This window comes from Elephas maximus, chromosome 12 (genome assembly GCF_024166365.1).
Source record: "Elephas maximus indicus isolate mEleMax1 chromosome 12, mEleMax1 primary haplotype, whole genome shotgun sequence".
Lineage (NCBI taxonomy): Eukaryota > Metazoa > Chordata > Mammalia > Proboscidea > Elephantidae > Elephas > Elephas maximus.
Genome location: NC_064830.1, coordinates 81687330 through 81714027, shown reverse-complemented (window position 1 = coordinate 81714027; position 26698 = coordinate 81687330). Strand labels below are relative to the sequence as shown.

Genomic DNA, 26698 nt, shown 5'->3' with positions numbered 1-26698 from the left:
CAGGCCAGTTTCAGAAGTGGATGTGGAACCAGGGATATCATTGCTGATGTCAGATGGATCCTGGCTGAAAGCAGAGAATACCAGAAGGATGTTTACCTGTGTTTTATTGACTATGCAAAGGCATTCAACTGTGTGGATCATAACAAACTATGGATAACACTGAAAAGAATGGGAATTCCAGAATACTTAATTGTGCTCACGAGGAACCTTTACATAGATCAAGAGGCAGTTGTTCGGACAGAACAAGGGGATACTGATTGGTTTAAAGTCAGGAAAGGTGTGTGTCAGGGTTGTATTCTTTCGCCATACCTATTTAATCTGTATGCTGAACAAATAATACGAGAAGCTGGACTGTATGAACAATCCATCAGGATTGGAGGAAGGCTCATGAACAACCTGCGTTATGCAGATGACACAACCTTCCTTGCTGAAAGTGAAGAGGACTTGAAGCATTTACTAATGAAGATCAAAGACCACAGCCTTCAGTATGGATTAAACCTCAACATAAAGAAAACAAAAATCCTCACAACTGGACCAATGAGCAACATCATGATAAATGGAGAAAAGACAGAAGTTGTCAAGGATTTCATCTTACTTGGATCCACAATCAACAGCCATAGAAGCAGCAGTCAAGAAATCAGAAGATGCACTGCATTGGGCAAATCTGCTGCAAAGGACCTCTACAAAGTGTTGAAGAGCAAAGATGTCACCCTGAAGACTAAGGTGCGCCTGACCCAAGCCATGGTATTTTCAATCACATCATATGCATGTGAAAGCTGGACAATGAATAAGGAAGACCGAAGAAGAGTTGACGCCTTTGAATTGTGGTGTTGGCAAAGGATATTGATTACACCATGGACTGCCAAAAGAACAAACAAAGCTGTCTTGGAAGAAGTACACCCAGAATGCTCCTTAGAGGCAAGGATGGCGAGACTGCGTCTTACATGTTGTCAGGAGGGATCAGTCCCTGGAGAAGGACATCATGCTTGGCAGAGTACAGGGTCAGCAGAAAAGAGGAAGACCCTCAAAGAGGTGGATTGACACAGTGGCTGCAACAATGAGCTCAAGCATAACAACGATTGTAAGGATGGTACAGGACCGGGCAGTGTTTCATTCTGTTGTGCATAGGGTCGCTATGAGTCAGAACTGACTCTATGGCACCTAACAACAACAACAACAACCACTATTATAAGAGCTCTACATTAAGTTTATTGTAGATGGTTATGAGGGTGGGGAGGCAGGGAGAGGAACAGTCACTAACTAGATAGTAGATAAAAATTTTTTTAGGTTAAGGGAGGGGCAACACACAATATAGGGGGAAGTCAGCACAACTAGACTAAGCCAAAAGCAAAGAAGTTTCCTGAATACGACCAAACTTCGAGGGGTACAGTAGCAGTGGTAGTGGTCTGAAGACTATGGTTTCAGGGGACATCTAGGTCAAATGGCATAACAAAATGTATTAAGGAAACGGTTTGCATTCCACTTTGGTGAGAGGTGTCTGAGGTCTTAAACGCTAGCAAGTAGCCATCTAAGATGCGTCAATTGGTCTCTACCCACCTGGAGCAAAGGAAAATGAAGAACACCAAAGGCACAAGGTAAGTATAAGCCCAAGAGACAGAAAGGGCCACATAAACCAGAGACTACACCAGCCTGAGACCAGAAGAACTAGATGGTGACCGGCTATAACCGGTGACTGCCCTAACAGGGAGCACAACAGAGAATCCCTGAGGGAGCAGGAGATCAGTGGGACGCAGACCTCAAATTCTCATAAAAAGACCAGACTTAGTGGTCTGACTGAGACTAGAAGCACCCCAAAGGTCATGGTCCCCAGACCTTCTGTTAGCCCAAGACTGGAACCATTCCCAAGGCCAACTCCTCACACAGGGATTGGACTGGACTATAAGATAGACAATGATGCTCATGAGGAATGAATGAACTTTGTGGCTCAAGTAGACACATGAGACTATGTGGGCGACTCCTGTCTGTTGGCAAGATGAGAAGGAAGAGGGGGACAGGGGCTGGTTGAATGGACACGGAGAATACAGGGTGGAGAGGAGGAATATGCTGTCTCATTAAGGGGAGAGCAGCTGGGAGTGCACAGCGGGTTGTGTATGGCTGTTTATATGAGAGACTGACTTGATATGTAAACCTTCACCTGAAGCACAATAAATAAATTAAAAAAAAACAAAACAATGCTAGGCCAATTGACTGGAGACTAATAAAGCCATGACCCTAAACCTCTAAACTAAGAAAACTAGTCCCATAAGGTTTAGTTGAACCTAAGTAGTATCAAAAAGTGTAGTTTTTTTTGGTTGCTGTTGTGGTTTAAAATTATATAAAACACTTTTTTTGCAGTGTACACATTAGTGGTGATAGCTACATTAGTCAAGGTGTGCATCCATTAACCTTAGTTGATGCCAATTTTCCCATCACTACAGACAAAAGTTCACTATTTCCCAGATAATGATTACCCCTCTTACTCCCTGCTCCTTCCCCCATCACTAGTAAACATTGGTCTAAATATAATTACCTGTTCTTGTCATTTCATATAAGTGAGACCATACGATATTTGTCCTTTTGTGATTGACTTATTTCACTCAACATTTATCAGAACTTCATTTTTCTTTAAGGCGTTTTTTTTCTTTTTAGTATTCCATTGTGCTAACGTACCACTATGTGTTTATGCATTCATATGTTGATGGGCACTTTGTTGTTCTACCTTTTTGCTATTGTGAATAATACTGCAGTGAATATTGGTGTACTTATGTCTATTTGTGTCATTATTTTTTGGTCCCTGGAGTATATACCTAGGTGTGGAATTGCTGGGTCATATGGTAGTACAAGTTCTAATTCTGTGAGGAATTGTCACACTGTTTTCCACAACAGTTGTACTATTTTAAATTCCCAGCAGTGGATAAGGGTTCCGATTTTCTCCACATCCTCGTCAACATTGGCTTTATTATTTTTGATCATTGCCATTCTACCAGGGGTGAGGTGGTACCTTACTGTAGTTTTGACTTCCATCTCCCAATAGGAGCACTAGTGGCTCAGTGGTTAAGAGCTCAGCTGCTAACCAAAAGGTCAGCAGTTTGAATCCACCAGCCACTCCTTGGAAACCCTATGGGACAGTACTACTCTGTCCTATAGCGTCGCTATGAGTCAGAATTGACTGGACAGCAATGGGTTTTGGGGTTTAACAGCTAATGAGAATGAGCTTCTTTTTATGTGTTTGTTGGCCACTTGAATATCCTCTTAGGTGAAACGTCTCTTCATATCCCTTGTCCATTTTTGACTGGTTTATCTTTTTATTGTTAAGCTGTAGAAGTTTTATATATATTTTGGATGTTAGACTCTTATCAGGTATATCGTTCCCAAAGAATTTTACCCAGTCTGTAGGTTGTCCTTTTTACTCTTTTGATAAACACAGTATTTAATTTTTATGAGACCCCAGTTACCTACTTTGTCTTCTGCTGCTCATGCACTTGTAGTTGTATTTGATAATTTACCATTAAAAAAAACTACGTCACATAGTTTTGCCCCTCTATTTTCTTCCAAGAATTTTATGGTTTAACTTTAATATTTAGGTCATTGATCCATTTTGAATTAGTTTTTGCATATGGTGTGAGGTCTGGGTCATGCTTCATTTTTCTATGTGTGGAAATCCAATTTTTCCACCATCATTTGTTGAAGAGACTCTTCCTTCCTGATCGAGTGAACTTAGCACCCTTGTCAAAAATCAGTTGTCCAAAGATATGGATTTATTTCTGGTAATATTTGCAGAGGCGGACTGTCACATTGTTCCCCCGTGGAGCAGCTGGTAGGCTTGAACCACTGACCTTTCGGTTAGCAGCCCAGAGCTTAACCACTGTGCAACCTGGGCTCCTTCTCAATTTATTACATTGGCCTATATGCCTATATTGGAAACCTTGGTGGCGTAGTGGTTAACAGCTACAGCTGCTAACCAAAAGGTCAGCAGTTCAAAGCCACCAGGCACACCTTGGAAACACTATGGGGCAGTTCTACTCTGTCCTATAGGGTTGCTATGAGTCAGAATCTACTTGGCAGCAATGGGCATATGTGCCTATCATTGAGCCAGTACCAGTCTGTTTTGATTACTGTAACTCTGTAGTATGTTTTGAAATTGGGGAGAGTGAGGCCTCCTACTTTGGTCTTTTTCTTCAAAATCGATATGGCCATTTGGGGCCTCTTTACTTTCCATGTAAAACTGAGGATTAGTTTTTCCATTTCTGTAAAGAATGCTGTTGGAATTTTTATCAGGATTGCATTGAATCTATAGGTCAATTTGGGCAGTATTGATATTTTCACAGTATTATATCTTCTAATCCATGAGCATGAAACCTCTTTTAACTTATTTAGGTCTACTTTAGATTCTTGCAGCAGTTTTTTTTTTTTTTTATTAACTTTTATTGAGTTTCAAGTGAACGTTTACAAATCAAGTCAGACTGTTAAATATAAGTTTATATACACCTTACTCCGTACTCCCACTTACTCTCCCCCTGAGTCAGCCCTTCCAGTCTCTCCTTTCGTGACAATTTTGCCAGCCTCTAACCCTCTCTAACCTCCTATCTCCCCTCCAGACAGGAGATGCCAACACAGTCTCAAGTGTCCACCTGATACAAGTAGCTCACTTTTCATCAGCATCTCTCTCCAACCCATTGTCCGGTCCCTTTCATATCTGATGAGTTGTCTTCGGGGATGGTTCCTGTCCTGTGCCAACAGAAGGTTTGGCGACCATGACTGCCGGGATTCCTCTAGTCTCAGTCAGACCATTAAGTATGGTCTTTTTATGCGAATTTGAGGTCTGCATCCCACTGATCTCCTTCTTCCTCAGGGGTTCTCTGTTTTGCTCCCTGTCAGGGCAGTCGTCGATTGTGGCCAGGCACCAACTAGTTCTTCTGGTCTCAGGATGATGTAGGTCTCTGGTTCATGTGGCCCTTTCTGTCTCTTGGGCTCTTAGTTGTCATGTGACCTTGGTGTTCTTCATTTTCCTTTGCTCCAGGTGGGTTGAGAACAATTGACGCATCTTAGATGGCCGCTTGTTAGCATTTAAGACCCCAGACACCACCTTTCAAAGTGGGATGCAGAATGTTTTCATAATAGAATTATTTTGCCAATTGACTTAGAAGTCCCCTTAAACCATGGTCCCCAAACCCCCACCCTTGCTCTGCTGACCTTTGAAGCATTCATTTTATCCCGGAAACTTCTTTGCTTTTGGTCCAGTCCAGTTGAGCTGACCTTCCATGTATTGAGTATTGTCCTTCCCTTCACCTAAAGCAGTTCTTATCTACTAACTAATCAGTAAAAAACCCTCTCCCACCCTCCCTCCCTCCCCGCCTCATAACCACAAAAGTATGTGTTCTTCTCAGTTTATACTATTTCTCAAGATCTTATAATAGTGGTCTTATACAATATTTGTCCTTTTGCCTGACAAATTTCGCTCAGCATAATGCCTTCCAGGTTCCTCCATGTCATGAAATGTTTCACAGATGCGTCACTGTTCTTTATCGATGCGTAGTATTCCATTGTGTGAATATACCACAATTTATTTAACCATTCATCCATTGATGGACACCTTGGTTGCTTCCAGCTTTTTGCTATTGTAAACAGAGCTGCAATAAACATGGGTGTGCATATATCTGTTTGTGTGAAGGCTCTTATTTCTCTAGGGTATATTCCTAGGAGTGGGATTTCTGGGTTGTATGGTAGTTCTATTTCTAACTGTTTAAGATAACGCCAGATAGATTTCCAAAGTGGTTGTACCATTTTACATTCCCACCAGCAGTGCATAAGAGTTCCAATCTCTCCGCAACCTCTCCAACATTTATTATTTTGTGTTTTTTGGATTAATGCCAGCCTTGTTGGAGTGAGATGGAATCTCATCGTGGTTTTAATTTGCATTTCTCTAATGGCTAATGATCGAGAGCATTTTCTCATGTATCTGCCAGCTGCCTGAATATCTTCTTTAGTGAAGTGCGTGTTCATATCCTTTGCCCACTTCTTGATTGGGTTGTTTGTCTTTTTGTGGTTGAGTTTTGACAGAATCATATAGATTTTAGAGATCAGGCACTGGTCGGAGATGTCATAGCTGAAAATTCTTTCCCAGTCTGTAGGTGGTCTTTTTACTCTTTTGGTGAAGTCTTTAGATGAGCATAGGTGTTTGATTTTTAGGAGCTCCCAGTTATCTGCTTTCTGTTCGTCATTTTTGGTAATGTTTTGTATTCTGTTTATGCCTTGTATTAGGGCTCCTAAGATTGTCCCTATTTTTTCTTCGATGATCTTTATCATTTCAGTCTTTATGTTGAGGTCTTTGATCCACTTGGAGTTAGTTTTTGTGCATGGTGTGAGGTATGGGTCCTGTTTCATTTTTTTGCAAATGGATATCCAATTATGCCAGCACCATTTGTTAAAAAGACTATCTTTTCCCCAATTAACTGACTCTGAGCCTTTGTCAAATATCAGCTGCTCATACGTGGATGGATTTATATCTGGGTTCTCAATTCTGTTCCACCGGTCTATTTTCCTGTTGTTGTATCAATTCCAGGCTGTTTTGACTACTGTGGCTGTATAATAGGTTCTGAAATCAGGTAGAGTGAGGCCTCTCACTTTCTTCTTTTTCAGTAATGCTTTGCTTATCCGAGGTATCTTTCCCTTCCATATGAAATTGGTGATTTGTTTCTCTATCACCTTAGAAAATGACATTGGAATTTGGATCGGAAGTGCATTGTATGTATAGATGGCTTTTGGTAGATAGCCATTTTTACTATGTTAAGTCTTCCTATCCATGAGCAAGGTATGTTTTTCCACTTAAGTATGTCCTTTTGAATTTCTTGTAGTAGAGCTTTGTAGTTTTCTTTGTATAGGTCTTTTACATCCTTGCTAAGATTTATTCCTAAGTATTTTATCTTCTTGGGGGCTACTGTGAACAGTATTGATTTGGTTATTTCCTCTTCGATGTTCTTTTTGTTGATGTAGAGGAATCCAAGTGATTTTTGTATGTTTATCTTATCACCTGAGACTCTGCCAAACTCTTCTATTAGTTTCAGTAGTTTTCTGGTGGATTCGTTGGCGTTTTCTGTGTATAAGATCATGTCATCTGCAATAGAGATAATTTTACTTCCTCTTTGCCAATCCGGAAGCCCTTTATTTCTTTGTCTAGCCTAATTTCTCTGGCTAGGACTTCTAGCACAATGTTGAATAAGAGCGGTGATAAAGGGCATCCTTGTCTGGTTCCCGTTCTCAAGGGAAATGCTTTCAGGTTCTCTCCATTTAAAGTGATGTTGGCTGTGGGCTTTGCATAAAAAAAAATTTTTTTTCTTTTTTTTTTTGCATAGATGCCCTTTATTATGTTGAGGAATTTTCCTCCAATTCCTATTTTGGTGAGAGTTTTTATCATAAATGGGTGTTGGACTTTGTCAAATGCCTTTTCTGCATCAATTGATAAGATCATGTGGTTTTTGTCTTTCGTTTTATTTATGTGGTGGATTACATTAATGGTTTTTCTAATCCCACTTGGTCGTGGTGAATTATTTTTTTGATATGTTGTTGAATTCTATTGGCTAGAATTTTGTTGAGGATTTTTGCATCTATGTTCATGAGGGATATACGTCCGTAATTTTCTTTTTTTGTGATGTCTTTACCTGGCTTCGGTATCAGGGAGATGGTGGCTTCATAGAATGAGTTGGGTAGTATTCCGTCATTTTCTATGCTTTGAAATACCTTCAGTAGTAGTGGTGTTAACTCTTCTCTGAAGGTTTGGTAGAACTCTGCAGTGAAGCCGTCCGGGCCAGGGCTTTTTTTTGTTGGGAGTTTTTTGATTACCGTTTCAATCTCTTTTTTTGTTATGGGTCTATTCAGTTGTTCTACTTCTGAATGTGTTAGTTTAGGTAGGTAGTGTTTTTCCAGGAATTCATCCATTTCTTCTAGGTTTGCAAATTTGTTAGAGTACAATTTTTCGTAATAACCTGATATGATTCTTTTAATTTCAGTTGGGTCTGTTGTGATGTGGCCCTTCTCGTTTCTTATTCGGGTTATTTGTTTCCTTTCCTGTATTTCTTTAGTGAGTCTAGCCAATGGTTTATCAATTTTGTTAATTTTTTCAAAGAACCATCTTTTGGCTTTGTTAATTCTTTCAATTGTTTTTCTGTTCTCTAATTCATTTAGTTCAGCTCTAATTTTTATTATTTGTTTTCTTCTGGTGCCTGATGGGTTCTTTTGTTGCTCACTTTCTATTTGTTCAAGTTGTAGGGACAGTTCTCTGATTTTGGCTCTTTCTTCATTTTGTATGTGTGCATTTATCGACAGAAATTGGCCTCTGAGCACTGCTTTTGCTGTGCCCCAGAGGTTTTGATAGGAAGTATTTTCATTCTCGTTGCATTCTATAAATTTCCTTATTCCCTCTTTGATGTCTTCTATAACCCAGTCTTTTTTCAGGAGGGTACTGTTCATTTTCCAAGTATTTGATTTCTTTTCCCTAGTTTTTCTGTTATTGATTTCTAGTTTTATTGCCTTGTGGTCTGAGAAGATGCTTTGTAATATTTCGATGTTTTGGATTCTGCAAAGGTTTGTTTTATGACCTAATATGTGGTCTATTCTAGAGAATGTTCCATGTGCACTAGAAAAAAAGTATACTTTGCAGCAGTTGGGTGGAGAGTTCTGTATAAGTCAATGAGGTCAAGTTGGTTGATTGTTGTCATTAGGTCTTCCGTGTCTCTATTGAGCTTCTTACTGGATGTCCTGTCCTTCTCCGAAAGTGTATGTTGAAGTCTCCTACTATAATTGTGGAGGTGTCTATCTCACTTTTCAGTTCTGTTAAAATTTGATTTATGTACCTTGCAGCCCTGTCATTGGGTGCATAAATATTTAATATGGTTATATCTTCCTGATCAATTGTCCCTTTAATCATTATGTAGTGTCCTTCTTTATCCTTTGTGGTGGATTTAAATCTAAAGTCTATTTTGTCAGAAATTAATATTGCTACTCCTCTTCTTTTTTGCTTATTGTTTGCTTGATATATTTTTTTCCATCCTTTGAGTTTTAGTTTGTTTGTGTCTCTAAGTCTAAGGTGTGTCTCTTGTAGGCAGCATATAGATAGATCGTGTTTCTTTATCCAGTCCAAGACTCTCTCTCTCTTTATTGGTGCATTTAGTCCATTTACATTCAGCGTAATTATAGATAAATAAGTGTTTAGTGCTGTCATTTTGATGCCTTTTTATGTGTGTGGTTGACAATTTCATTTTTCCACATACTTTTTTGTGCTGAGATGTTTTTCTTAGTAAATTGTGAGATCCTCATTTTCACAGTGTTTGACTTTATGTTTGTTGAATCGTTGTGTTTTTCTTGGCTTTTATCTCGAGTTATGGAGTTGTTATACCTCTTTGTGGTTACCTTAATATTTACCCCTATTTTTCTAAGTAAAAACCTAATTTGTATTGTCCTATATCGCCTTGTATCACTCTCCGTATGGCAGTTCTGTGCCACCTGTATTTAGTCCCTCTTTTTGATTATTGTGATCTTTTACATATTGACTTCAATAATTCCGTTTTGAGCATTTTTTTTTTAATTAATCTTAATTTGTTTTTGTGATTTCCCTATTTGAGTTGATATCAGGATGTTCTGTTTTGTGACCTTGTGTTGTGCTGGTATCTGATATTATTGGTTTTATGACCAAACAATTTCCTTTAGTATTTCTTGTAGCTTTGGTTTGGTTTTTGCAAATTCTCTAAGCTTGTGTTTATCTGTAAATATCTTAATTTCGCCTTCATATTTCAGAGAGCGTTTTGCTGGATATATGATCCTTGGCTGGAAGTTTTTCTCCTTCAGTGCTCTGTATATGTCATCCCCTTGCGTTCTTGCCTGCATGGTTTCTGCTGAGTAGTCTGAACTTATTGATTCTCCGTTGAAGGAGACCTTTCTTTTCTCCCTGGCTGCTTTTAAAATTTTCTCTTTATCTTTGGTTTTGGCGAGTTTGATGATAATATGTCTTGGTGTTTTTCTTTTTGGATCAATCTTAAATGGGGTTCGATGAGCATCTTGGATAGATATCCTTTCGTCTTTCATGATGTCAGGGAAGTTTTCTGTCAGCAGATCTTCAACTATTTCCTCTGTGTTTTCTGTCCTCCCTCCCTGTTCTGGGACTCCAATCACACGCAAGTTATCCTTCTTGGTAGAGTCCCACATGATTCTTAGGATTTCTTCATTTTTTTTTAATTCTTTTATCTGATTTTTTTTCAGCTATGTTGGTGTTAATTCCCTGGTCCTCCAGATTTCCCAGTCTGCATTCTAATTGCTCGAGTCTGCTCCTCTGACTTCCTATTGCATTGTCTAATTCTGTAACTTTATTGTTAATCTTTTGGATTTCTACATGCTGTCTCTCTATGGATTCTTGGAACTTATTAATTTTTCCACTATGTTCTTGAATAATCTTTTTGAGTTCTTCAACAGTTTTATCAGTGTGTTCCTTGGCTTTTTCTGCAGTTTGCCTTATTTCGTTTGTGATGTCTTGAAGCATTCTGTAAATTAGTTTTTTATATTCTGTATCTGATAATTCCAGGATTGTATCTTCATTTGGGAAAGATTTTGATTCTTTTGTTTGGGGGGTTGTAGAAGCTGTCATGGTCTGCTTCTGTATGTGGTTTGATATCGACTGCTGTCTCTGAGCCATCACTAAGATATAAATAGTAGTGGTTTATTCTGTAATTGCTCACTGAGTCTTGTTTTGTTTTCTTTCAGTATACGTGGATGGGCTACTAGATTGTGCTGTCTTGTTTGTTGTAGCCCTTGAGTTACTTATGACCTATTACCAGCTGGTTTGGGCTGTTGCCAGATATATATGCCTGAGTCTATTCACTATTCTTGAGTAGAATCTGATTTTGGGTCATCAAGTGTGTGCTGCACCCTAACACCTATCCACCTCGAGAAGTAGTGGTGATAGTTGTGTGCACCAGATTCTATTAGCAGCTGGGGTTCACCCTCCGGGGGGGCAGGATGCTGACAGGCTTCCCCCAAGTGTCAGTGATGTAGATGTGTCTCTATTCCTGTAGCACCTTGGTGGGAGGGCACTGCAGCTGTACCTTAGACCCCCAATGCAAGTACCTCTACTCATTGGTAGGTGTCACCCTCCTTAAACCCCTAAGGCAAGAGGCTAGGTGGTCTGGGGGGAGCTTCAGCCCTCAGTTCCCTGTTGTGGGTCAGTTAGGGCTCTGTTGAATACGCAGAGATATCAGACCTGGGAAACTTGTTTTTCCAGAAAATCCACTAAAAAAAAAATGCAGTCAGATCCCTATCAGAACTGCCTTTGGATTATAACCACCACCTTGTTCCCTGTAAGGATGAAAGTCCGAGATTTCGATCATATATGCTTGGCTGTAGCTGTTTCTGTGTTTTTAGTCCAATTAGGGATGGGTTTTTGGTCCCTGGGTTTTTTGTGGTTCCTTCTCTCAGGCCGGAAGAATGGGTTAGGAAAAGACCAAAAAAAAAAAAAAAAAGAAAAGCAAAGCTGCCGCGGAGCCGGAGCCGTTCTCCCTCTGGCTCAGGAAATTCCAGTGTTAATGAAGCCGCCTGGGAAGGGTCGGGGAGGGTTCAAAGAAACAGGAGAGTAGCACCCCAGAATACAGCCAAAGTGCAGCAGTGTTTTTATAGTTTCATTGTGTAAGTCCTTTATTCCTAGGTACTTTCTTTTGTTAGCTGCTTCTCTATTGTAAATGGAAGGGGCCCTGGTAGCACAGTGGTTAAAGTGCTTGGCTGCTAATCAAAAGGTTGTTTCTTCGAACTTATCAGCCGCTTTGCAGGAGAAAGATGTGGCAGTCTGCCTCCATAAAGATTACAGCCTTGGAAACCCTATGGGGCAGTTCTATTGTGTCCTACAGGGTCATTATGAGTTGGAATCACTTGATAACAATGGGTATTTAAATGGTATTGTTTCCTTGATTTCCTTTACAGATTTCTTCAAGTGATTTTTTTTTTTACTTTTTTTTTTTTTAATTCTACTTTAGATGAAGGTGTGCAGAACAAACTAGCTTCTCATTAAACAGTTAGTACACAGATTGTTTTATGACATTGGTTAACAACCTGACAACATCTCAACACTCTCCCTTCTCCACCTTGAGTTCCCCATTACCAGTTTTCCCGTGCCCTCCTGCCTTCCAGTCCTTGTCCTTGGGCTGGTGTGCCCCTTTAGACTCATTTTATTTTATGAGTTTGAACTTTGGCTGAAGGGTGAACCTCAGGAGGGACTTCATTACCGAACTAAAAGGGTATCCGGGGACCATACTCTCGGGGTTTCTCCAGTCTGGTCTTTTTTTGTGAGTTAGAATTTTGTTCTACGTTTTTCTCCAGCTCTGCCCAGGACCCTCTATTGTGATCCCTGTCAGAGCAGTCAGTGGTGGCAGTTGGGCACCATCTAGTTGTACTGGACTCAGGCTGGTGGAGGCCATGGTAGTTGTGGTCCTTTGGACTAATCTTTCCTTTGTGTCTTTAGTTTTCTTCAGTCCCCCTTGCTCCCAAAGGGGTGAGAGCAGTGGAGTATCTTAGATGGCCACTCACAGGCTTTTAAGACACCAGATGCTACTCACTGAAGCTACTCACAGAACATTTTCTTTATGAACATGTTATGCCAGTTGAGCTGGATGTTCCCTGAGACCATGGTCCCCAAAGTCCCCATCCCAGTAATTTGGTCCCTCGGGTAGTTTGGATGTGTCTATGAAGCTTCGATGACCTTGCCTTGGTCAAGTTGTGCTGGCTTCCCCAGTATTGTGTGCTGTCTTACCTTCACCAAAGTTACCACTTATCTATTGTCTATTTAGTGTTTTTCCATCTCCACCACCCCGCCCCGTAACCATCAAAGATTGCTTCTTTTTGTGTGTAAACTTTTTCATGAGTTTTTATAGTAGTGGTCTCATACCATATTTGTCCTTTTGTGATTGACTTATTTCGCTCTGCATGATGCCCTCCAGATTCATCCATGCTGTGAGATGTTTTACAGATTCATCATTATCGTTGCATAGTACTCCATTCTGTGTATGTACCATAGTTTGTTTATCCATTCATCTGTTGGGTGGCATCTAGGTTGTTTCCATCTTTTTGCTATTGTGAACAATGCTGCAATGTCCAGAAACCCAAATGATTTTTGTGTGTTGATACTGTGTTCTGCAACTCTGCTGACTTTTTTTTATTAGTTCTAGCAGATTTCTCATGCATTCTTTGTGATTTTCTTTATTTAAGATCATGTCATCTTCAAATAGAGATAGTTTCACTTCTTCCTTTCCAATTTGGATACTTTTCTTTTTCTTGCCTTATTGCTTTGGCTAGAACTCCCAGTACGATATTGAATAGAAGGGGCAATAGCAGGCATTCTTGTCTCATTCCTGTTCTCAAGGGGAAGGCTTTCAGTCTTTCTCCATTGACTACAATGTTGGCAGTTGGTTTTTCATGTTGTTGTTGTTGTTAGGTGCCATCAAGTTGGTTTTGACTCATAGTGACCCCATATACAATGGAATGAAACACTGCCCTATCTGAGCCATCCCCACAATCATTGTTATGCTTCAGCCCACTGTTGCAGCCACTGTGTTAATCCATCTTGTTGAGGGTCTTCCTCTTTTTTGCTGACCCTCTACTTTACCAAGCATGATGTCCTTCTCCAGGGACTGGTCCTTCCTGATAACATGTCCAAAGTATATGTGATGAAATCTTGCCATCCTTGCTTCTAATGAGCATTCTGGCTGTACTTCTTCCAAGACAGATTTGTTTGTTCTTCTGGCAGTCCACAAATATATTCAATATTCTTGGCCAACACCGTAATTCAAAGGCATCAATTCTTCTTTGGTCTTCCTAATTCATTGTCCAGCTTTCATATCTATTTTTCATAGATGCCCTTAAACACATTAAGGAATTTCCCTTCTATTCCTATCTTGTTGGGAAATTTTATCAGGAAAGGGTGTTGGATTTTATCAAATGCCTTTTCTGAGTGTATTGAGATGTCATGTGGTTCTGTTACTTTGCTTTATTAATGTGGCATATCATATTGATTGATTTTCTAATGTTGAACTATCCTTGCAGTCCTGGAATAAATCTCAACTGGTCATGGTGTATAATTCTCTTAATATGCTGTTGGATTTTGTTTGGAATTTTTGCACCTACATTAATGAGGGATAGTGGGCTGCAGTTTTCTTTTCTTGTGATGTCTTTACCTGGTTTTGGTATCAGGGTAGTGCTGGCTTTGTAGAATGGGCTAGGGTGTATTCCTTTTTCTTCTATGCAAAAACAATCTTGAAAAAGATGAACAAAATTGGAAGACTCCCACTTCCCGATTTCAAAACTTACTACAAAGCTACAGTAATCTAAACAGTGTGGTACCGTCATAAGTTAAAGATACAAACACAATAGAACTCAGAGTCCATATATACACTCACACATCTATGATCAACTTATTTCTGACAAGTGTGGTAAGATCATTCAGTGGGGAAAAAACTCTCTTCAACAAGTGGTGCTAGGACACTGGATCTCCACACGCAAAAGAATGAAACTGGATGCCTACCTCACACCATACACAAAAATTAACTCAAAATAGATCAAAGACCTAAACATAAGAGCTAAAACTGTAAAAACTCATAGAAGAAAACATAGTGGTTAAGTCTCATGATTTTTTTTTCTGTGTGAATATGACTTTTGTTTAAATCATTGATGAAAAGGATTTTTAAAATTACAGCTTTAAAAATCATATTTGGCACGGAAGGTGTTCAAATCACTGATTCTAATATCATCTGTCCAATATGCACTTATTCTATTCTATTAACCCCCCCAAATTATTATAACTAGAAAACAAGGCTTGAAAAGTTAAATAAAATTTGGATTTGATGATAACCTTTAGGAATTTTGGAATGAGGAAGGCCTTCTCTGAATAGTAATAGCAAATACCTGTATAAAGCATGTGCCAGGCATTGTATATACATTAATGTGTTTAACCCTAACAACTCTATAAAATAGGTGCTTGTGGAGTGCTGGCAGCACAGTGGTCAAGCATTTGACTGCTATGCAAAAGGTCGGCAGCCTGAATCCACCAGGACTGCTATCCAAAAGGTCGGCAGCCTGAATCCACCAGCCACTCCCTGGAAACCCCATGGGACGTTCCACTCCATCCCACAGGGTCACCATGAGTAGGAATTAACTCAAGAGCAACAGGCTTTTTTTTTTTTATTGTCCCCATTTTACAAATGAGGAAACCAAGGAGTAGAAAGATTAATCTGCCCAAAGTCTCATACATTGTAAGTACTAGAGACAAGATTTGAACTCAAGTAATGTGGCTCTCAGAATCTGTGCACTTAATCAGAGTGCTCTGATATCTCAAATTATGTGTGTATGAATGTTTGTGCGTTAATATACAGTAATAATTAAAGATAAGGAGTATAAAGTTTTTAAAATGTCAAACTGTTCTCAAATCTGCTGTTCAAATAATACAGAAAGTTTTCCAAACCCGTTGCTGTCAATTTGATTCTGACCCATAGTGACCCTACAGGACTAGGCAGAACTGCCCCATAGGGTCTCCATGGATGTAATTAAAAAAAAAATTTTTTTTTTTTACTGTACTTTAGATAACAGCCTACAGAGCATGCTAGTTTCTCATTAAAAATTAAAACACATGTTATTTTGTGACATTGGTTGCCAACCCCAGAATATGTTAACACTCTCCCCTTCTTGACCCTGGGTTCTCCAATTACCAGCTTTCCTATCCCTTCCTGCCTTCTTGTCCTTGACCCTGGGCTGGTGTGTCCATTTAGTCTCATTTTGTTTCATGGGCCTGTCTAATCTTTGGCTGAAGGTTGAACCTCAGGAGTGACTTCATTACTGAGCTATAAGGTTGTCCAGGAAAGCCTCATGATTTTGGATGTAGCAAAAAGTTTTTATATATGACATCAAAAGCATGAATAACAAAAGAAAAAATAAACAGGACTTCATCAAAAATTTTTTTTCATGAAAGGACACTATCAAGAGAGTATAAAACAATCCAAAGAATGAGGAAAAATCTGTAAATCATGTATCTGGTAATGATCTAGTATCCAGAATATATTTAAAAACCCTACAACTTAATGACAAAAAAGACAAACAACTCAATTAAAAAATAGACAAAGTACTTGAATAAACCCTAAAAAGTACTTGAATAAACCTTTCTAAAAATCAAAAAACTCAAACCCATTGCCGTTGAGTTGATTCCAACTCATAGTGACCCTACAGGACAGGACAGAACAGAACCGACCCACAGAGTTTCCAAGGAGCACCTGGTCGGTTCGAACTCCCGACCTCTTGATTAGCAGCCGTAGCACTTAACTACCACACCACCGGGGTTTCTGACCTTTCTAAAGAATATATAAAAATCCCCAATAAGCACATGAAAAGATGCTCAACATCATTAGGGAAATACCAATCAAACCACAACGAGATGCCACTTCACACCCACTAAAAAACCCAAAAACCAAACCCAGTGCCATCGAGTTGATTCCAGCTCATAGCGACCCTATAGGACAGAGTAGAACTACTGCCCCATAGAGTTTCCAAGGAGTGCCTGGCGGATTTGAACTGCTGACCCTTTGGTTAGAAGCTGTGGCACTTAACCACTACGCCACCAGGGCTTCAGGATGGCTGTAATTAAGAAAAAGGAGAGTAGGAATGTGAACTGGTGAAACCACTATTGAAATCAGTTTGGCATTTCCTCAAAAAGTTAATCACAGAATACCACAGGACCCAGAAATTCCAGCCCTAGGTTTATACTCAGAATTAAAAACAGACACTCAAACAAATATTTGTACATGAATGTTTATAGCTACACTATTCACAATAGACAAAATGTGGAAATGACCAAATGTCACAGCCAATCAGGACATCTTATTTGTACCATTAATTAGCCAGCACTGGTAAGGAAGAAAGTGGAGAGCAAGATTCAGATATTCTCCTACTCTAAGTAAGCTGGGCTGCCACTGAAAGGAAACAGGTAGGGAGATCTCGGTTAAAGAAATATATAAGCCTTTCCTAACTAGTATCTAAGAAACCATCACATATAAATTTATCTAGGGAACTCCTTTTGAAGAAGCTTTTAGGTTTCCTTATCCTTCAGTCTAATCCACTGTGTACCACTTGGCTGTGAAGGAAGATATTACAATTTGTAATGTTTGGGGTTTCAGCGTCTTACCTATAGATGTACACTTGCATGCATGGAAGACTTCAATGTGTATCAAGAAATGGCTAGCATTTCAGTAAGACTCGTCTGTAGTAAATGATTCTGTACCTGAACTTTTGATTTGATCATAAATAGCACAGCATAAGTTCATAAATGACTATGCCATTTATAAAAGCAGCATTAGAACTCACCATAAGGAAAAAGTACCATGGTTGGGGCACACCATATGGCCCTGGAAAGACAGTTTCTATATACCAGGTCACAAGGCCATATAAGAAAGCATCAAATAACAGCATTCCCAACATATAGCCAAAGATGAGGTTATCATCAAGAAGGGCTTGTGTCCAAAGGTTATTCCATTTAACACCAACCTCTGAAACAAAACAGAATAAAGTTAATATAAATGAGAACTCTGTGATTTATGACTGATACTCTATATTTTGCCATTGTGAATTATCTATCTGTTTGATATCCTTTATATTAAGGTCATCCAATAAAATGACAACATTGGGTGCCTCTGTCCTCTCTTCAAAACCTTCAGAAATAAACAGTAATGACTGAAATGAAAATAAACAATAACAAAAATGTCAGTGAAAAAACAAAATAAAAAAGTAAATAAACCCTCAAATAAAGAATGACAAAAAAGTCAGTAAAAGAGCAGACTTACTGGGGCCTATCTCTCTACTCTCCCCCTCATGCTGTGTTCCCACTGAAATAACCATCAGGACACAACTTTGGAAAAACATTCACCAGCACTAGTGATAAATGCTGACCACAAAGCAGAAGGTAAAAGATGTTTTGCTTAGATACAGCACTGATAAAAAGGGAAAAAGGAAATCACTAAAGTCAGATAAGTAATCCCTTCCACTTCTACTTCCTCTATAACTAGACAGAAGGTAGCACAACTAGAAAAGGATTCGGGCTTTCAGTGAATCCCTAAATTAAAGATGGAAAGCATGGAAATGACAATGGTCTATGAAACGCCTCTGCCCTTAAACTTCAGCTCTCCTTTGTTGCTAGAGTAACACCATGAGAAGAATATTCATGAGCATCGCGTTTTTGGGAAAGTCATAAGGAAAGGTAACAATATGAGAAAAAATACTGAGTGAAAGTAAAAATGACTTATTAAATTGAAAGTTATTCTGAATGCCAGTGAACAGCAAATTACAAACCACAGGAAAAAAGAGAAGGTGGAATATAAACTTCAGGACGTCTTTCATAACTTGACACATTCTCCCAACCAACACAGTAGGAATGCCATTAAGAGAAAACACACCAGATAGAAAAGAAACAATAAATAGCAAAATAAAATAAACTGATAAACTCAATCAGAAAACTGAGAGTGTATGTCCTGTTCCAGATTAAGCCAATGAAAATCCCACATCAAGATAAGTCCTAGTAAATTTTTAATTGGTTTCCACATATATAAAGTAAGCACTATACAAGTATACAGAAAACTATAAAATGTACATTATTCTTATTCACTAGTCATTGGGAGTAGGTTTTTGTTCATGAATGTAAAATTTCAGTATCCTCAATCTTTCCCATTAATCAATAAATGCAATAAGATTCTCACTAAATCCCAACAGGATTTTTCCTAGAACTTAACAAAGTGATTCTAAAATTCAAGTGGAAGAGCGAAGTGACAAGAATAAGTAAAGAACACCAAGGTAGGGGGTCAAGTCTAACAAATACTAAGGCTTGTTAAAAAGCTATTATAAATGAAACCAATATGGTATTGAAACAAGACTAGACTGATGGAATAGAAAAGATCACCAGAAACAGATCCCTGCACATATGAAAATTTCATGTTACAACAAGCTATCTGACAAATAATTGTTAACAACTAAATTTTCATACCAAAACAAAACCTGTTGCTGTCGACTCGATTCCAACTCATAATGACCCTGTTAGTACAACGTAGACCTGCCCCACAGAGTTCCCAAGGACTGCCTGGTGGATATGAACTGCAGACCTTTTGGTTAGCATCCATAGCTCTTAACCACTACGACACCAGGGTTTTTCACAGCGAAAATTTTTTTTTAAATTAGGTTATTATCTCATAACAAACAGAAAGCTAAATGTAAAAACCTTTTTCTTTAATTTTAGAGGAAAATACAGATTATCTCTATGACTCTGAGTATGGAAGGACTTCTTGAGCAAGACCCAAGCATAAAAACTCAAGGAAAGCTGGCGAATTTAATCACATTAAATTTAAAATTTCTGAAAAAAAAAAAAAGAGATACTATTTAAATTAAATAAGCCACAGATTAAGGATACTGACAATTTACAACACAGAGGATCCAAATCCATTTATATAACAAGAAAGAATCTTACCCACCTCCCACAAATTTAAGCACATTGACAAGCCATATTTTACGTAGCAAAAAGGAAAACGTGAAATAGCTCATTAGGGTTGTGAAAGAAATAAACATTTTAAATATCTCCCAATTTATGGGCCTGGACCAGTAAGTCCATTTGGCATTATGTGCCCTGGGAAGCCAGCAGTGTCAATGTCATTTTGGGAAGTGGCTGATTTCATTCTAGAAAGGAAGACGAGGAGAGCCAGCACCCCCACTCCAAGTATGAAAAGAGTGAAAGGGGAACAAACAGATACATGGTCCCAGATTTTCATGTCTTAGGGGGAACCCTGGGAAAAGTGGAGGTGGGATTATGTAGAAATATTCAACATTGTATGGTACTGGCATTGGTATTGGCAGTATGAGGTGGCTAGATAAATGGACACCTCGCAGTGCTCCTGGCTCCCCATACCTTAAATACGGTATTCAAAACTTTCAGAAATTTCCAAGTGTTTGTGAACGCCAAAGAGGCTCAGAGAGAGCCAATGGATGGCAGAAAATTGAATCAGGACTTTAAGGTTAGGCCAAATGGTCACAATCATCCTCTCCAGTAGAGGGGGTACCAGCACACTGTGCTACATGGGCCACACATGAGTAATCATACTTCACTTTGTAAGGGTTCATATACAGCTCAGGTTAGGCACTCTACCACAGAGGCAAAAGATCCAAAGGATTACATACAGATTGGAGAACCTCATTTCACTCCACTATAAGAGAGTTCATAAATTTGTATCCCCTACATATATCATCTTAAAGAATACAAGGAGAAGAGAGAAGTCTGAAAGAATGACTCATTAAGAAGAGTATGAATAAATTGTTGGATCAGACTTATATTGCGTTTAGTTTCCTCACCCCTACAACCCAGTAGGATAGAGGTTGGAGGAAAACTAATTATAGGAAATAGGGAAGCTAAATTTCCTTTTTATATGGGAATAGTATAATGCTTTATTGGAAAGGATGTGGAAAAACTCCAATCTACTGTTAGTGGGAGAATAAATTGCTATACTCTTTTTGAAGGTTATTGTAATATCAATAAAAATATATAAATGTCTTCTGAGAGAGCATTTTTATGTCCAGGGATTTATTTTTCAGATAAATATGCATATGAGAAAACGTATGTGTAAATTGTGGGTAAGAGCAAAAAAAATGGAAACTATCTAAATGTACATTGCTTGAGAACTAGTTAATTAATTATGATACCTCTTTATAGTACAATATTAAACAGCTTTGTAAAAGAATAAAGTATAAATTAGATAGAAAAGAACTATTTTAGGTGAAGGGGAAGACAACACACAATACAGGAGAGGTCAGCACAACTGGACTAAATCAAAAGCAAAGAAGTTTCCTGAATAAACTGAACGCTTCAAAAGCCAGAGTAGCAGGGGCAGGGGTTTGGGGCCATGGTTTCAAGGGACATCTAGGTCAACTGGCATAATAAAATCTATTAAGAAAACATTCTGCTTCCCACTTTGGAGAGTGGGTCTGGGGTCTTAAACACTAGCAAGCAGCCATCTAAGATCCATCAATTGGTCTCAACTCACCTGGAACAAAGGAGAATGAAGAACACCGAAGACACAAGGTAATTATGAGCCCAAGAGACAGAAAGGGCCATGCAAATTAGAGACTATATCAGCCTGAGACCAGAAGAACTAGATGGTGCCCGGCTACAACCGATGACTGCCCTGACAGGGAACATGGCAAAGAACTCCCAAAGAGGCAGGATAGCTGTGGGATGCACACCTCGAATTCTTGTAAAAGACCAGACTTAATGGTCTGACTGAGACTAGAAGGACCTTGGAGGTCATAGTCCCCAGACCTTCTGTTAGCCCAAGACAGGAACCATTCTTGAAGCCAACTCTTCAGACAGGGCTTGGACTGGACTATAAAAAAATAAATTTTTTTTTTAGAAAATGATATTGGTGAGGAGTGAGCTTCTTTGGTCAAGTAGACACATGAGACTATGTGGGCAGCTCCTGTCTGGAGGGGAGATGAGAAGGCAGAGGGGGACAGAAGCTGGCTGAATGGACACAGAAATAGAGGGTGGAGAGAAGGACTGTGCTGTCTCATTAGAGGGAGAGCAACCAGTAGTATATAGCAAGGCATATATAAGTTTTCATATGAGAGACTGACTTGATTTGTAAACTTTCACTTAAAGCATAATAAAAATTAAAAAAAAAAAAGGAATAAAGTGTACATCTACATGGGAAGAGGTCCAAGATAATATTATTAAGTCAATAAAACATACTGTAGAACAGCAGTTATAAAATTATTTCATTTGGGAGTGTAACTGGGGGGTTTGGTCTGGAGAGACGAGGAACTTTTAATTTCATACACTTTAATTTTTTACCAGTTCATCTATAATGTCTTTATTAAATAAACAAATGCAGGAAAAATAAATCTGATAACTCTCTTACCTCCTCACACAGTGTCTCACCCACAATAGTTCACTGTAACTTTCCAGGAATTGAATCAGCAAAGGCAAAATTTGTAAGGCAAATGCTCACCTTTCATTTCCAACTTGAGCAGAAGATTAATCCCCATTGCCAATGCAACATTTAAGCTAAGACAGGAAGCCAACTTCCTGGCAAGAGTTATCTCTCCATAGTATTCAATCATGACGTTAAATGGAAAGAAAGTGGCAAAAAACAGGAAGCTTCCAACAGAAGCAGCCAGATTAGCTGCAAATAAGAAAAGAATTACAAGGTCGGTTTAAAGCAATCTGAAAAATCCTGAATTATAAATAACTTTATAGACTAAAACAAAGCACTAAATGAGGGCTGTAGTTTGAGTATCCCAGATTTATAGGATTTCTTTATATATTTTGGATATGAGAACTTTGTGATTTGAGTACCAAGAAGCTAAAAGGGCTTGGGAAAAACTCCAGGATTTTCACAGAAAATAAAAAGTCAAGCCTTCACGCGTACTAGGTGATCATGCAGTAAAAGTGAACTGATTACTAGAATAAAAATCAACACTCTTTAGAGCCTTCATAGTGTAACATCAACAATGCCTAGCACACAATAAAATTACCAGTAATGTAGAGATACCAGTGAATATTAGCAATAATTAAAAAAAAAAGCAGTCAATAGAGATAAATGAATCCATAGATGGCAGAGATGTTGGCATTAGCAGAGGAAGAATTTTAGAACAGATATTGTGACTGTTCAAAGAGTAAAGGAAAAATACCTTAATGAGTAAACAGGAAATCTCAGAAGACAAAAAAAAAAAAAACTAAAAAAGAGCCAAATGGAACTGGAAAGTACAATAACTAAAATGAAAAATTTATTGCATAAGCTTAAGAGAAGATTGAAAATTCCAGAAGAATAAATACGAAGACACATTAATAGAAATATTCAGTCTGGGGGGGAGAAGGAGGGAGGGAGAGATACAGAGATCCTCGAAAAAGAATTAAGAGAGTCTCATGGACTGGTGGGATAATTTTAAATGGAAAGAATGTGTAATTGAAGTCTCAAAAGGAAAAGAGAGTGAGAATGGGACAAAAATATTTGGTACTGTTTCTCAAACTTGTGAAGGTTTCATATTTTATGTCTTCATATATTTTTTGTCCAAGTAGTTCGGCAAATACCAAGCAGGATAAATACAAATAAATCCACATCCACGCACATGATAGTGAAATTGCTGAAAACAATAAGAATTTGAAAGCAGCCAAAGAAAAGAAACACATATGGTGGACAATGATAGAAACGTTGGCAGAAAACACATTTGTTCCAGGGCAACATTGAAGAATACCAAAAATAGGTCATATGCTGTTATAAATTCACAAATTTCAATAAATTCATGAAGATTGGTATCATATAGCATATATGCTCTGACAAGTACAGGATTAAGATAGAATTTAATAACAAAAAGACATCTAAAAAATGTTCAAATATTTGGAAGCACATTTCTAAATAACCCATGGACCAAGGAAACAACCACAAGGGAAATTAGTAAATATTTTGAGCTGAATAAAAATGCAAACACAACACACCCAAATTTGAGAGCTGAAGCTAAGGCAGTACACTGAGGGGAATTTATAGCTTTAAATTTTTATATTAGAAAAGAAAAAAAGTCTAAAATTAATGACATAAGTTTTCACCTTAAGAAGCCAGAAAAAGAAAAGCAAATTAAAACCAAAAAAGTAGGAGTGAAAGAATAATTAAGATTAACAATTAATATAAAAACAGACAAGACAGACAAACAAAAAAACCAAAAGCTGGTTTTCTATAAAGATCAGCAAAATTGATAAATGTCTAATTAGGTGGATCAAGAAAAAGAAAGTAAAAATAATCAATGTAAGGAATGAAAGTGGACAAAGGTTACAGATCACACAGACATGAAATAGTATATGAGACTATGACAAATGAGATTCCAATCTGACAAATTAGAAACTAATGAAATGGACATAACCCTCCAAAGGCACTAATTACCAAAACTGACAAATAAGAATATACCATTATAACTGATAGCGACCCTATAGGACAGCGTAGAACTGCCCCATAGAGTTTCCAAGGAGCTCCTGGCAGATTTGAACTGCGGACCATTTGGTTAGCAGCCATTATAATAGTCTTATACAGACTGAATTTGTAATAAAATTCCCATAATCTCTAGGCTCAAATGGCTTTACTGTTAAATCAACCAAACTTACAAAAAAAAAGAGAAAGCTCTATTGAGGTATAAAACATATTTACTATGCAATTTGATAAATAAATATGTATGTATGTATACATATAGTCCCTTCATGCCCTGTTGTAATCTCTCCCAGCTGCTCCACTCTTCCCTCCCTGTCTCCAGGTAAGCATTTATCTGCTTTCTCTCACTATAGTTTGCATTTTCTAGAGTTATACATAAATGGAATTACACAAAACTCTGTTTTGTGCCTTTCACTTGGTGTAATTATTGTGACACTTGTCTACATTGTTGCATGAATCAACAGCTCATTCCATTTTATTGCTGAGTAGTATTCCATTGCACGTATATACCCCAATTTTTTAATCCATTCACTTGATAAAGAACATCTGGGTTGTTGACAGATTTTGGCTATTACAAATAAAGCTGTTATGAATATTGGTATACAAGGTATTTCTGTGGACAAATACTTTATTTCTCTTGGATAAATAACTAGGAGTAGAATGGCTAGATAACATGGTAGGTAAATGTTCAACTTTTTAAAAAACAACCACACTGTTTTTCCAAGTCATTGTCCTATTTTACATTCTGGTCAGAGAGTTATAGTTCTTCCACATCTTTGCCAACACTTGATATTGCCAATATTTTTAATTTTGGTTACTCTAATAAGTAGGTAGTGGTATCTCATTGTGGCTTAAATTTACAGCTCCCTATTAATTGGTGGTGCAACGGTTAAGCACTGGTCTGCTAACCAAAAGGTCAGCAGTTTGAACTCACCAGATTTTTTGTGGGAGAAAAGACCTGGGTGTGCTCTTGTAAAGATTACAGCCCAGGCAACCATACTCTGTCCTATAGGGTCAGTTAGAATTGACTCGATGGCACCTAACAGCAACAGCAACATACATTCATGAGGATTTCTGGTTAAATGCTTGACTACTAGCCAAAAGGTTGGTGGTTCAAACCCACGCAGGGCCTCCTCGGAAGACAGGCCTAATGACCTCCTTCTGAAAGGTTATAACCTTGAAAACCCTAAGGAGTTCTACCCTGCAAATATGGGGTCATCGTGAGTGGGAACCAACTCAACGGCAACTAACAATACTGATTTATAATGTTAAGCATTTTTGTCATGTGTTTGTTTGCCATCTGTATAACTTCTTTGGTGAAGAGTCCGTTCGAAACTGTCAAATTTTTGTTTATTGATTTTTACCATTCGTCAAATACTCTGATTACAAATATTTTATCAAATAATGTTCTGCAAATATTTTCTGTCAGTCTGGCTTGTCTTTCCATTCTCTTAACAGTGTATTTTGAAGATCATAGGTTTTAAATTTTGCTGAAGTCCAATGTTTCACTTTTTCCTTTTATGCCTTATTCTTTTAGTGTTGTACCTAAGAAATCTTTGTCTAATCCAAGGGCACAATTTGTTCTAATTTTTTTTCTAGAAGTTTTAAAGTTTTACATTTATGTGTATGAGCCATCTTAAGTTAATTTTTGTATATGGTGTAAGGTATGAATTGAAATTAGTTTGCGTATGGATTTCCAATTATTCCAACATTTGCTGAAAAGACTATCCTTTTCCCCTGAGGTGCCTTTGAACTTCTGTGAAAAATAAATACTCCGTTTATGTGCAGATCTACTTCTGGGCTCTCTACTCTGTTTCACTGATTTATGTGTCTACCTTGGTGCCAATTCCACAATGTCTTTATAATACTTATATATATCAAACTTTATAATAATTCTTAAAATGAGATGTTATCATTTCCAATTTGTTCTTTTTCAGACTTACTTTGCATTTCCATACGATTTTATTATCAGCATGTCATTTCTATAAGATAGTCAGCTAATATTTTGATCGGAGCTACACTGAAGTTAGAGGTCAAACTGAGGCAAACTGACAACTTTAAAATATTGAGCTTTCTGATCCATGAGTCAGTATATTGCTGCATTTATTCAGGCTTTCTTTTGAGATGATCATATTTTAGAAAAAAAATTAATATGGTGAATTACATTAATTTTCAAATGTTAAACAACTTTTCATTCCTCAAATAAACCCCATTTGGTCATGAACTATTTATCTTTTTATATAATTTTAGAACTGATTTGCTAAAATATGCCAAGTTTTTGCAGGTAGGTTAATGAGTGAAATTACTCTGTAGTTTTTAGAGTTTTTTAAAACATGTATATCTGGTTTTGGTACCAGAATAATGATAACCACAAATAATAAGTTCTGAAGTATTCCTTCCTCTTTAATTTTCTGGAAGAGCCTGTATAGAACTGGTATTATTGCTTCCTTTAATGCTTGGTAGAATCCATTAGTGAAGTCATCTGGCCATGGAATTTTCCCTGTGCTGCTGTTGTTAGGTGCCATCGAGTCAGTCCCGACTCATAGCAACATTATGTACAACAGAGCGGAACACTGCCTGATCCTGTACCATCCTCACAACCGTTTTTATGCTTGAGCCCATTGTTGCAGCCATTTTGTCAATCCATGTAATTGAAGGTCTTCCTCTTTTTCGCTTACCCT

General features: G+C 38.0%; 1 protein-coding gene across 1 annotated transcript in view; it reads right to left on the bottom strand.

Moving 5' to 3' along the window:
- LOC126087506 (phospholipid-transporting ATPase ABCA3-like) overlaps window positions 1–26698 on the bottom strand; it is a 249445-nt gene that overhangs the window by 167140 nt on the left and 55607 nt on the right. Inside the window, exons 8-9 of the mRNA XM_049905037.1 lie at window positions 22050–22223; window positions 17377–17558 (exon numbers count right to left, since the gene is read on the bottom strand). Coding sequence (XP_049760994.1) covers window positions 17377–17558; window positions 22050–22223 — 356 coding nt within the window. The remainder of the gene's footprint in view (window positions 1–17376; window positions 17559–22049; window positions 22224–26698) is intronic.